At 43.3% G+C, this 13,733-nt stretch overlaps 1 protein-coding gene across 6 annotated transcripts in view; it reads right to left on the bottom strand.

Moving 5' to 3' along the window:
* OSBPL5 (oxysterol binding protein like 5) overlaps nt 1–13,733 on the bottom strand; it is a 133,770-nt gene that overhangs the window by 3,350 nt on the left and 116,687 nt on the right. For all 6 annotated transcript variants that reach the window (XM_053980821.1, XM_053980824.1, XM_053980822.1 and 3 more), the window contains exons 13-20: nt 13,607–13,705; nt 12,630–12,726; nt 11,043–11,141; nt 9,760–9,857; nt 7,658–7,747; nt 5,359–5,495; nt 1,632–1,817; nt 964–1,102 (exon numbers count right to left, since the gene is read on the bottom strand). In XM_053980821.1, coding sequence (XP_053836796.1) covers nt 964–1,102; nt 1,632–1,817; nt 5,359–5,495; nt 7,658–7,747; nt 9,760–9,857; nt 11,043–11,141; nt 12,630–12,726; nt 13,607–13,705 — 945 coding nt within the window. The remainder of the gene's footprint in view (nt 1–963; nt 1,103–1,631; nt 1,818–5,358; nt 5,496–7,657; nt 7,748–9,759; nt 9,858–11,042; nt 11,142–12,629; nt 12,727–13,606; nt 13,706–13,733) is intronic.

Below are 13,733 nucleotides of genomic sequence, written 5' to 3'. Positions count from 1 at the left end.
CCAAATGACAACATTCTTAAGACACCTATCCAAATTATTCTTCTTGTAGCTTTAACTGACACATACTATGGATGAACCTTGTAGTTCCTTTGCTGAGTTGTGTACCTAACTCAGCCAGGTACATAAGAGAAAGCTGGAAAAGAAGAAAAAATTATAATCAAATTCCCCAGCAAAGATTTTTCAGAAGGTGCACTAAACATGCATCTAAACATGACGGAATTTTTATGCCTAGTTTCTTGATGCACTTTGGAAAGCTTCTCCCTCTCTCTCAGATGAGTAAACCAAACACATTGATTCAAACTTCTCACTACAGGGTCTGAAAAGCAGTTATGAACCTCAACTTCCCCACCGAATCAGAGACATTCAGATGTAGGGTATTACAAAAGAAAAGTCTATGTACATAATAAGATACAAGTTTTTCAGTGTAATATGGATTATAATTAGCTAGTTTAGCAGCTCTACATTTGTAAAGTGTGTTATGAATAACATGTATTGTTCCAAAGATGGAAGCACTGAAATAGGGGAGTATTATCTCTGTTTAAGGGAAAGGATGGAAAGACATGTCTTGTCTGAGAGAGAGTGAGTGATAAAGGCTCATGGCAAAGACTGAAACTGAAATCACAGGGTCTCAGCTGTGTACTCCAAAACCTACAGGAAGTTTTCTACTTTGGAAACACTGAACAGTGAAGTTCAGCTCAGCTGTGTGCAAAATTCAGTGTAAGAGTCACTGTCACTAGCATTGGGTGGAAGAAAAATGCCAAAACTGATAGAATGAGTCAATCAGTAATTACAATTCTTTGGAGCTAATGATGGTATAATACTGCAGGTCTATAGTCACAAGCTATATTTACCCAAAACAAAACTTTCAGCTTATGCTGTGCTTACTTGAAAATGCTGTAGAAAAAGGGCTGTGTATCTAAACAATCATGAAGAATATTATAATCTCCAAAACAGGCCTTTTACCTTGTGCTGTGTAATTTGATTGTTTATGCATGTTGCTTTGTGGTTTGACATCCTTGTGGATAAGTGTCTTTCCATTGTCTGAAGTATTCCATCCTTCTCAAATTGGGCAATGTCGTTCAAAGGATCCCAAGGTCTTAGACTTTTGAGACCAAATGAAAAAAAATCATCAGAAAAGCAAGAATCCCACATTAGCCCAATACACTAATTCCACATGCATCAGGGCAGGCAATCATCCCTGACAGTAGCCAGACTTTCCAGATGCAGTGACAGGACTAACAGAAAGTTCCTTGCACATTCACAGCTCCTTGCAATAAGTGAGGAGGTTCAGTCTCTAGAGGCTTTGCCCTTCTTGCCTAGGGGAGGAGAGCACAGTTGTTAACTCTGCTCTGAACAGCGCAGAAAGTGCTAAATGACTCTGCACCTGATCGCAGGTATAGGAATTTGCATCAATGACACAGTGGATTTTCTATTGCCATGCCCTCATTTCCAGCTATTCCCAATTAGTATCATGAATATGTATTCTAGTGATGACATGGAGCTCAGAAAGGGCAAGCTCTGAACATAGTTTTGGGGAATGGCTGGGCTGCAATGACAGGTCTGTAGCCCTGCTTGAACCCCTGGGAACTCAGGCAGCAAGATGTGTTGGGAATCCCGAGCTCAGCACTCACTCCTCGTATTTGTAGCGCCACTCTTTGGTCCTGGCATCGTGCCAGAACAGCAGTGGTTTCCATTCCATGCCACTTTCCCTCCGCTCCCGGGCAGCGTTCCTCTGCTCCTCTTCCAGCACAAACTTTTCCTGTGTCGCCTTGTGCTGATCACCTTTGTTTATTGCACTGGTAACATGCTGCCAAAGCCTAGGAATAATCAGGAAGGAAGTTAAACCACCTTAGAACCAGCAATGTATTTTGCCAGATGGAACTTTAGAGCAGGAACTTGTCAGGCCTATTGATACACCAGAGGAACTGTACCAGGATTGCTCAGCCTCTGTTTTAACTTGTAAGTTAAAGAAACTGAGAAAGGCAACATTGAATGCTATATGAATGACCTGCTGAAGGAAGTTTCTCTTAGATAACATCACCTACAATTATTGAATTCTTCAGTGCTGTCTGTGAGTCATAAGGAAGTTGTGTTCAATTCACTGGGATCCGTGGCCTCTTTAGAGGTGATTGACGGATAATCTGTTCTGTTCCTCATCCTTTCAGGCATTTCTATTTAGAAGCCTTTGTGTCAATGTCTATACCCAAAACAAGTCTTTAAAGTTTAGAAGCACTGGAAAATGAATTTATGTGCACATCTTGTAGCTGCACATGCACCTCCTATACAGGATTTACAACCAGATCTGTAGGAAGCTGATTCAATCCACAAGCAGCAAGCATGTCCTTGTGCTCACAAGCTGCAAGCATGAACACAGGTTTTCACTCACACTTGTTTGCAGCTGCCAAAGGATAAGTGATCTGTCATATGAGCTGTTCTCATTGAGCATCTGCCCTGGCGAGAGGATTTGCCTTCTACCAGAGAAAAATCAATACCTTTTATTTTACTACAGTCAAGCTGTGATCAGCCTCTCCACAGTTCCTCTAATCAGATCACTTTAATCTTCATTTCAGATTGGAAATACTTCTGAGACTAGCAGTTAGCCCTCCAAAAATATTACTGTATGCTTTAGTGTTTAGAATGTGCACAGGAGATCCAAGCTGTTCCATTATGCCAGCTCCACAAAACACCCATCCACCATTTAGAAGATGAATGCATTACTGCATTTAATTTGGAGCTTGCTGTGAAGCTCTTAATTTAACAGTGATCCTGAAGCTTTCATCATATTTCTATCACTCCACATTAACACAGCACTTCCAAAAACGCAGCCTCTTAGATAAGTAACTGGATGCAGAGCAATGCCTTCCTTTCATTTTTAACAAGTCACTGCCCTATTTCTGTGTATGAATAATTTCTCCCAGAAACAAACGAAGGAAACTCAGTGATGGGGATGGGGCAGGAAGGAGTGAAATAACAGCCTGAGAATATACTGTGGTGGTGTAAAGCCTGTCCTAAGGAATGAAGTGGTGTAAAGAGTGAGTCCCCTAATTCTACAAACCTTAGAGGGACAGCACAAAATTGTTTGACAAGGGCAAATTACTCCATGAAGAGCTGCATGTGTCAGACAATGAGACCCCCCACGGTGAGCTGCATGACAGTATGAGCTTCAGAGATTCCCCAACAATTGTGAAAATAAGTGATTTTCAGCACTGCAGGGAAGACTAAGCAATTTAGGCAAAATATAACCTGGATTAGATAGCAATTTATTCATGCAACTGTCAGCATAATAAGGAGTTTGGTGGAATGTCTATTAGGGATCTCTGTAACTTTTTCCTCCTTCCCTTGGATGCATGTAACATTATTAATCTCTCATGTAGCAAAGGGAGCCAGCTCTGGCCATAAACTCTGGTAAACAGAGAACTGGAGATTCTTTGTCCACAAGACCAAGATTCTCCTTTAAAAGAATCTTCTGAAGATTAAGAGAAAAATATGCTGCAGTCTGCCCTGCTCTGCAGAGTTAACAAATCTGCTCTGTAAGTTACAAATACACTTTATTGCTCATAATGACCACTGCTGTCCAAACAAAATCTTCACGTGTTTTTATTTTCATGCAATTCCTTTCTTTACCTATAAAAAGGGGAATCTTTTTAGGGTGATGTGATGCAACACCAAAATCAGATGTTCACAGAAAAGTGGACAATGTAATGCAGAGCCAGGCAGCAACTGCATGTGCTGGCTTGGGATTTTGGCTGGTGCTGGCTGACTGTAGCAGAGAGGAAGCACAACCAATTTGCTTAAAGCCAGCTCCACTGGCTGGCTTTGCTCAACTTTGCTCAACTCTTGCTCAACAACTGTACAGTGTGCATTATTCACTTCTTCCATTTCCTAAGTGTATTGAGTTTGCATGGCCTGGTTTTTGGCAACAGGGGTGCTAGAGTGGTGGCTTCTGTGAAAAGCTCAAGAAGCTTCTTCAACATCTGGCAGAGTCCCGATGGCTTCAAATATGGACGTGCTGCTGGCCAACACTGTGATGGTGGTAATGCCTCTGTGATGACATACTGAGGAAGAAATCAAAAGGAAGTTTGTGGCACAGTTTTAATTGTGACTAGAGAAGAGTGGGGTGAGAGCATGTGAGAGGAACAGCCCAGCAGACACCAAGGTCAGTGGAGAAGGAGGGGGAGGAGGTGCTCCAGGTGCCAGAGCCCAGATTCCTCTGCAGCCTGTGGAGCAGACTGTCCATGAAGGACCCTGTGGAAGAGTAATCTACTCTGCAGCAGTTTGGGCAGGACTGTAACCCATGGGATAGACTCACACTGCAGCAGTTTGTAGGGGGCTGCTGCTCCTGAGATGGAGCCATGTTGGAGAAGTTCATGGAGAACTGTATTCTGTGGAGGGACTCCACAGTGCAGCAGTGAAAGACTCCTCTCCCTGAGCAGCAGGAGAAGCCATGGGTGATGAACTGACTGAAACCCCCATCCTCCTGTCTCCTTGTGCCACTGGGGGAGGAGGTAGAGCTATGAAGGAGAGAGGCGTGTGGGGAAGGTGGTTTTAGGGGCTTATTTTACATCTCATTATCCTGGTCTGATTTTTTTAGCAATAAATTTATTTTATTGTTGAGCCTGTTTTGCCCTCAGTGGTAACTGACAAGTATTTTCTCACAGTCCTTAACTCATGAATTCTTCATTAAATTTTCTCTCAGTCCAGCTGCAGAGAAGAGTGAGTGAGTGACTTTCTTGGGCACCTGGCATCCAGCCATGGTCAAACTTGACACTAAGTTATGTGCCAGAACTACATTTTTAGGTAACCCAGATCACTCTACAAAGCCTGGTGCAGACTGCATTGGAGATCTCAGCTGAGATTACGAGGCAGGGTTAAACATCTATTTAATTACATTCATTCATAAAATCCTGTTATGTGGTTCAAAGTACTGCTCTGTGGATGCCAGGACTTCCCACAATTCCTACATCTACTTTAAGAGCTTGTGGTTGAAATAACCCTTCTTAACAAGGTATCCAACCTCAGAATGACATCCTGCCCTTCTATAAAATGCTCCAGCATTTTAGTTAGAGCATACAGCATTTAGTTAGAGAGATATCTGTAGTCCAGGTGGAATTGTTATTTTAAGCAGATAAAATGTAGCCTCCACTATTTCTCAGCCCAGGTCGATTTCAGAGCTGTACTTCATGGAAACACTCCAGAGTTAATAGTCTAGAAAGCAACAGGTAAATGGCTGGGTAATATGTTCTGGCAAAGCTGGTCACTGCCTTTCCAGGACTGTGCTGAGGAATTGGAGGAGCCCTGCGGATCAGAAGCCAGCTCCCAGGAGAGAAGCAGCAGTGAGATGTTCCCCGAGCTCCCTACCTCTCTGACTCAAAGTCCGTCTGCTCCTCAAACAGGACAATGTGGCGCTTCAGCCTCTGCCTTCGCACTTCGCTAGTTGGGTTCCAGAACATTTCTGTGTTCCCATTTTTCACCTCATTTATATGCACTTCTCCATCCTGAGAAGGAAAATTAAATTAATTCATGACAATCAGAAAACTGAGGCAGAAATTAATCCTGACAAATCGAAGCTGCTCTTGGATGATGATAAGGGATACCTGTTGGTTAGGAGGGTTCTTTCCTCCTCTATCCCATAAAATCTCACTGAACACTTCCTGAAAGTTTCTGAAATGAATGAGGCAAGGCATTGCCAGAAACAGTGGCTGCATTTATCATTAATCAGAGTAGAAAGGGACCTGGTTCCCACTCTTATGTCTTGTCCCTAGACCTGAGTGCCCACAAAAACCCTAAGATATTATTCTTTCACCACTGCTCTTCCCACGTCCCACCCAGCACATATAAAAAGATCCCCAGCTCCTTTTTCCAAAGTCTCCCTCAGGACTTCCTCTCCCATGTTCCAATATGCTAGTTCCAGGACTGATCCCAGGTCCCCAAGAGACCCCCAGTGTGGAAAGGATAAGGTAGGCAGGCATTACCAAGCACCACTACGTGCATCTCTAACAAGCATATACACAAGCCCTCAGCTGCTGCTGTGACCCTAGGATTGAGAAGCATTGGGATTTACTTCCCTTCTTTATTCAGGTTGGTTTTCAGGTCCCGAGGCACAGAATGTACCATTCAGATGCAAGGATTTCCATCAGGAAACTGGGTGGTGTCAGAGAAAAGCTAGGAGAGTAGGCCAGTACTCCCAGTGGGGAAGGAGGAAAACCAGCACGGTCCCTACCCCACTGCATGCAACTCTTCTGTTCACAGCACACAGCTGCAAGCAGCAGCTTACAAAGCCACCATTCCAAAGCCATTTAACTTCCTTTATACACCACTGCAATTTGTTCACCACAAACAACCAGGACAAAGATCAAGGAAGGAGGGTGTAAGCAGAAGGCTGACAGTTGAGCAGCATTCAGCCTTGTGGCTCAGGAGAACCCCAGGATGATGGGCTCTCGTGGGTGGAGTTGAAAGGACCCACCACAGACAAGGTAATCCACAGCCCAGCCCAACTCACCACTGACAGGGCTCATCCTGCACAACAGGGAACTCAGAATGGAGCAAATCCCTTGAACATTCTTAGAAAGGGAAAATCTCCCAATTTCAAAATGGTCATTAGCTTTTTATGTAAAAAGACAGATTGCCTGACAGGACAAGTCCAGTACCAAAAGCTACACTGTGGTTAGGACCTCATTGTAGTAAGGGCTTTATGCAGTCACATTTCATCTGGCCTACTTTAAATACCTCCTTCACATGAGACAAATCTTGTCTCAGAAGTGGCAATTTCTATAGGCTGGCAAGGGAGCACAGACCAACTGTAATGATCATGTAGATGCCCAATGTTGCTCAGAGAAATACCCAGATGTCCAGCCCAAAGCCAAGGGTCACTGCTTTTGTTTCAGGTACCAGGATTTCCAATCCAAATTAGACAATATCTTTATTCTTGCTGGATTTTGGCTTGAGGCTGGCTCTGAGTGAATCACTTGTGCATACTGAGTGTACTATATCATTTACTATGCAACTTTATTGTTGTTGGCTTGAGGCTGGCTTTGAGTGAATCACTTGTATATACTGGGTGCACAAAGGTGCCAGGTGCTCTGCTGACTGTTATGAGCTGGCCATAGAGATAACACCCTCACCAAATCGATGTCTCTGTCCCTCAGCTGATGAACAGGCTAGTAACTGTCTTCTACCATAAAAGTTTGCTATGAAAATAATGAATTCAAAACCCTCTTAGTTCTTCCTTGATGCTAGTCTAACTGGGGAAGTACACACCAGACAAAAGACAGCCTCAAGATCTTCAAAATCACACCTAATACATACTATCTCCTGCCATCAATGCTTGCCCTAAGCCTCAGACCCTAAAGACAGACCCATTGCCTTCGATGGAGAACCCCCCTACTGTTCCCAGCTTCCTCTGGTTCTGGGAGTGCAGCGTTCCTCACACTGCAGATGGATGGGACTACTGAAGTGTAAATGACCTCCAGAGGTACCTTGAGAGGTGTGGCCCAGGCTGTGATTGCCTGCATGCCCTGGGGCTGGTGGGAAGAGGAAGGACAGGGCCCTCCCAGCGCCCACTCCAGTGCAGGGAGCCTGCCAAGGGTTGGCAGCCCTCCCTCGAACCCTGCAGCCATGGGCTCATGACCTGGCAGCAACTTCGATTATCAAATGTTACCCAGTGTCCAGTGAGACTCGCTAGCACTTCTTCTCCATATTTAATCTTCCCCGAGATTTGATTAATGCTCCTGCTGCCACCGAAGAAGGGCTGCCAGGGGAGAAGAGAAACAGCAATCGTGGTCAGTCTAGTGAGGTCTGGAAGGGAGCCAAACACAGCGATGCAACAGGAGGGAAGGAAAGTGGAACTGCTTGACTTCCAGTATTTCTGGGGAAAGGCAGAATAAATTCTAACATGGATTCTGACTGCCTCACATTGAGCCCCCTTCCTTTTTTTTGTAATACCACAAACACTGTAGCTGCAGGTAGGGAGATAAGCCTTGAGCTGCATTAACACTCAGGAGTGCAAGGTCTCATCTTTATTGGAAATACACTTATTTATTGTCAGCCAGACACCAGGATAAGTGTACGTGGACAACTCCTTCCCACTGTCCAGAATCACAGCCTTTGCACCCTTGTCCAAAGAAAAGGAGCAGCACTAGTGCTCTTCCTGCTTATGAAACAGCAACCGAGTGTGGCACTGCTGGTGACATCATGTGTGTCAAGTCTCCAGTGTGAAGAAGCTCTGGTCAGCAGCAAAAAAAACCCCACAAACCAAAGAAAAAGGGTATTTCCACAGTCAAGAAAAAAACCCTAGAACAATGGAAATTTCCACCCATCTCCTGGCTGCCAAACACAGGAAATGCCAGTGAGAGTGAGCAGCTAATCTATTCACAGAACACACCTCTTCAGACATTTTAGCAGGTACTTTCTGAAAATATTAGTGCAGACAAACTTTAGTGTGTGTCTGTGTGTGTGTGTCAAATAACAATATAAACCCTAATTTCACACAACACCCATGGATAAAATAATCACATGTATCTTAAACATCAGTCCCTGCAATCCAGCAGAGAACTGGTACATATCCAAATTAAAAACAAAGTTAAGGTGTTTACCTGCAACTTCCCACAGTTCTACTAAAATAGACAGCTAGGAAATGCTCCAAGCAGAGCATATAATTACATCATGGGGACCTTTCTGAAACATGTTTAGATCACTCATACTGTTTTCAAGCCAGAAAAGAAGCACTTTAGGCTCTAAAGTGTTTGTAGGTTTGAGATGACACCCAAGTCAGGGAAATATCCCACTGGCCTCAACACAGTATACCAGGCCTATGGGAAAAATAGGCTTTAAAGACAAGTATGTGCAAATGTCAGGGAAGTACAGGAGGAAAGAGTTCCCTTTGTAGGGGAAATAAAGACAGGAAAATATTATTGCCCTCAAGCAACTCACAGTTAACAAAAGATTCCCCCTAACTCCAGTGATCTCTCACATTTATATTGGCTAAGGCTGCAACTCTGAAGTCCTGCAGTCTCTCAGTTCTCCTTTCATTTTATGCTCAGGCAAGAAATTGTTTGTTGGAGCAGAGGAGAAATGGATGCTCCTTAAAAATCAAGTTAACTGCCCAAAGAAAGTTTCAGGTTATCACTTTCCCTCCTAAATTTTAACCCATGTAATAACAGCAATGCTCAAAGATGTCTCCATTTTGTCTGCATACCATGAATTTGCATCACCAGGCTTTCCAGGGGAGGGACTAGATACATAAAAATGTCAGTGCAGGACTTGCCAGTGTGCCAGCCACTCAGAATTACCTGCCTGACAACGGGCTCTCACCTTGCCATCAGGGCAAAGTCCTGTAGCCCTGAGAAAAACAAGGTGCAGCTCACCACACACCTGCAAGGTATGAGCACAGATGTGATGGCTGGTGGAGAGCTACCCCAAAGATCCACATCCTAACTTGCCTCCGAGTTCTTTGTACACTCACTATGTTTTACAAACAAAACTAATTATCCCTGCTTAAATAGAAGCCACACTGTCATTGCCAATCTTTCAGAACAAAATTTGGTCAGTAGCCAGCTGCAGTGAAAAGTCATGTAAAACTAAGGCTTCCTGGGGTCAGTTTGAGTTGCACAAGGCAAAACTGATGGCAGGGTGACACCTTCTTTCCAGGTAGGCCCCACTCTGGTGCTCACATATATTGCTGGTACAGAAATGATCAAACCCTGCCTGGGGCACAGAGGCAAGCATAAGACACATTCAAAATGGGGCCACAGTGTATCTTACCTTTAGCTTGAATTCCAGTTCTGCCCTGTGGTTAGTTTTCTCACAGTCAATGGTAACTTTCCCTCCAAGCTCCATTGTCATGGTACCATATAAAAGTCCTGAAAGGAAAAAAACAGAGGCTTAAGAGAGGCTCCAGGGAAAGCAACCTGCTTTCTCAAGTCAACCTGGCTCTTACTGACACAGTGTGAAATTCATCACTTGGCTTAAAGTTTTGAAAAGACAGAACTGGAGTTTCTAGGAAAAGGCTGTTTACTGTAAGCATGAAGAATCTCCCCCTGAATCTGTATTCCCCATTTCTAACACCAGCCAGGAAATAGCTTGACTCACAGGTGCACCTGTGGCAAGCTGAAAGTGGGACAGGAAAAATAAAGAAAGTTGTGCCCAGCAACCTCACTCATACTTGTGCTTAAACAGAAACAGTCAGTTCTCTTAGGGTGATTGAAGAAGAGAGAAGCTGTAACAGGATTCACCAGAATCTGGGAGACTAGAGGTCATGTAGGGAATTTTTTACACATGTTTGCCATATGCTGAATGTCTTTTGCAGAAAAAGAAAAATTGGTAAGAAGAAGATTTATGCACAGGAATACTTCACAGAGAGCATAATATTATGAGGTTACTGTTTTCAGGTACCAGGCCCTCCTAAATATAAACTTAGAAGTCAGTGAGCCAAATTAAAAAAATACTCAACCCCCAAAATTGGATTTGACTGCTGATTTTAACTCTACAGTGAAAATGATGCAGACAGAGCTTCCTGAGGAGCAGTGAATCAGCAGCCATGCCCCAGTCTCAGCACACACTGGCTCCACAGAGCAAAGCCTCACCAGCAGCAGATGCCAGCCTCACTGAGGCAGCTCATCCTCTGAGAAGTACAATGATTAGAATAACAAAGAAATAGCAAGAGAAGCCAGGAATTTCCTTTATCCTCAAAAAACCAGAAAATATATCAAGCAATTTCAGTGTTAACATAAAAACTTTTTATCCTAAGGAGCTCAGAAATGTAGTCTTGTTCTTTTCATCTTATCTGCAGTGCATATATGCAGTATTTTTCTGTTTCTGCATAGTGTGAAAACTAACATTGATGGGCCTAATTCTCTCCTGGGCTACACAGGTAAATCAGAAAGACTTCAGTGAGGATTAGTGAAGGTCTCCTGCTGAGTGCTGTGATTCCAGAGTTACCAGGCCTTGTGGTGTCCACTACTTGAGAGAGGAGAGCCAGTGCAAAGTTAGTCAGTGAGACACCATCTTGTTACTGTTTGCTTCATATTTCAAGAGTCATACCTTACCTTTACAGTGGGCATATGGCATAGTGATTATATAGTCTTCCCGTCTGCTTAGAAACATAAGTTTTGCTTTCCCATCCAACAATGCAGAAAGTGAGTTGCCTAGAATTTAAAAAAAACCATACACGTTACAAAACTCATGTAATACTTTGACCCTCCTCCTACTTTAGAAAAAGTACTTCCATTTAAATGTAGGTCACTAATGAAACAAGAGATGAAATGCTCAAAATTTAGGACCCTGCAAATCATGCACAGCTGCAAGCAGGCAGCTCTAACAAACTCAGCTGCTCTAATCTGCTCTGGCATTTAGCCCCTCTTGCAGAAAGAGTAGTAGATTTAACAGGTCATTAGTGGGAGCTTAGAAGTTTCTCAGGTCCTCCAGTTCTCACAACTTTTCTGATTGTGGATTGTAGCTGCAGAAGAAGGGATTACAAGTAACCTTGACCCTGATAAATTATACTAATGTTGTACAAATTACCAAAGAAAAACAAATGTTGTACTAATTACCAAAGAACAGCCTTGCCCTCAATGGGTCGCAGCTGTGACTAATAAGATAAGCGTGATAAAAGGATTGAGTTGGCCTATCAGGGGGATCCGTGAGGAAAAAGGCCTAGAGGAAGAAGACCTTGAGGAGATAGAGGAGCCCTGAGGAAAAAGAACAAAACAAGGAAAAGAGTTGCTGCTGCAAGGTCGGTCTGGGTCTGATAAGAGTTGGAGCCTGCAGTCACAGTCGAACTAGGTAAAAGCCTGCAGTCAGAGGCAGCAAGGAAATACTTGCAGTCATATTCCAGCAGGAATAGCCATCAGAGTCTGTCAGAGAAGCCAACAGTAGGAACTTGCTATGGTCAGAGTCGGGATGGCTAAGTTATAAAGAAGAATAAACCAGGACCCTTTTCACTTTGTTAAATTAGAGTCTGTGTCTTGGCTCATTTCTTCCCCTAATGAGAGGCCTGCTGCAACAGGGGATGATCCCAAGTAACAAATGAAATTGCCAGAAGGACAGCAAGGACTATACTGAAGTGTTTTGGCAAACACACTCGGCAGAGGACAGTAATTAAGAAATGTTTGTCTAAACAAAAAACTGATTTCAAAGAGCAACAGTGTTTCAGAGTCTGGAGTTGTGCTGTTTCCATTGATATTAAATGACTGGTGGACACTTTGAAAGTCTGGGGTTCAACCCCACAGGAGTCTGGGAACCAGATAAAGGTTCAAATCTATTCAGAGACTTTTGTCTTTGTTGTTTGAGTCAGAGAGCTGAAATGTAAGTCATCCATGAGCACATACCAAGTGCACACAAGCAATCCCATACATTATCGTGAGCCTTTGCCTTCTGAAAAACAGATTTTTAAAGCTCTCAATCTTTCTCTCTGATTTTTTTAAATTTCTTTTAACATCAGAGGGGTGTCACACTGAAATGGTGGAAATGGGGAAGACCCAGGACAGCCAAGGCAAGAACTTAGACTATCCTGGTGATAGAATTGTCAACCATTTCTTTGTTCTTAACTCTCAACACGCCCAGGAATGATTGAAAAACAAACCAAAACTGATGCCACAACATTACCTGTGAGAGGCCTAGACTTAATGCCTTACCATAAAACTTGGACCTAGCTAGAATGCTGCCAGAAATGCAGAATCCATCCTTCCTATTGCTGACGTGAAAAGCTGACACTGGTGGGTGATGGGACACCTAGGATAAAAACAGGCAGGGGTCATTTAGAGCAGTTTGCACAGGCCAAGCAGAGGGGGGTTGCAGAATAAAGGGGGAACACAATACATGACACCATTATGTATGAGAGCATTATACATCTAATCTTACCCTCCCCACCCTGTATTTTCTTGAGCTTGTGCACATGAGATCAGTTTCAGGCCAACAGGTAGAGTGTAAAGTTTCCAAGACAATAAATTAACAGTGCAGAACTTTAGTGCAGCATTTGAATAACCTCCATGAAATGCATGCAGTGGTTGAAATAAAAAATTTAACAAACCTAAAATTATCTAATCAAAGAGGGGGAAAATGTTTATGAAACTGGGAGTCCCTTTACCAAAGACCACACAGTTCTCAGATCCCTCATTATCACTATAAATCTCAAACTACACTTTGTCAGGCCAGTTAACTTATGAACTCTGTCCTTCATTTAATCACGAAGACATAGAGATAAACCCTTGATTTACTCTTATTAAAATCATCATAGAAAGTTCAGAAATAAAAAGATGGAAGGATTTGGTTGTGCGTTTTATGACCCTTTTAACAGAGGGTTTAACTCCCATTTTATTAACAATAAGAAAGCAGTAGGGCAGAATCCCATGGAAAAGGTCTTTATTGAGGAAACTGATGTCATGTATGGGAGGTTTGCTCTTATAGTCTTGAGTGCCCACCAAGCCCCACATAATTTCTGTAAATCTACAAAGAAAAAATATCAGCAGCCAGTTTACCCCAGGTTCTGCTCTGCCTGTTTACACAGAGCTCCAGGTTCCTCTCCTAGGGTGAGACGAGTAGTGTGTCTCTGTGCATGGAAGTGCAAGCAGGGTGGTGTTTGCAACAGCTGAGCATCCAAACAGCAACTTACCTGTTCTGCTATGTAAAATGTGTGACTGTTCGTCTGGGGGTGAAACCAACAGCAGCGAAATGTCTCTCCCAGAATAGGGTTGTATGGCTTTTTTATTCCCTGAAAAACCAAGTAATCAAAACCTGCT

The sequence above is a fragment of the Vidua macroura genome, chromosome 6 (assembly GCF_024509145.1).
Source record: "Vidua macroura isolate BioBank_ID:100142 chromosome 6, ASM2450914v1, whole genome shotgun sequence".
Taxonomy (NCBI): Eukaryota; Metazoa; Chordata; class Aves; order Passeriformes; family Viduidae; genus Vidua; species Vidua macroura.
Note: the sequence above shows the minus strand (reverse complement) of the source record. Positions and strands in the feature narration are given on the sequence as shown.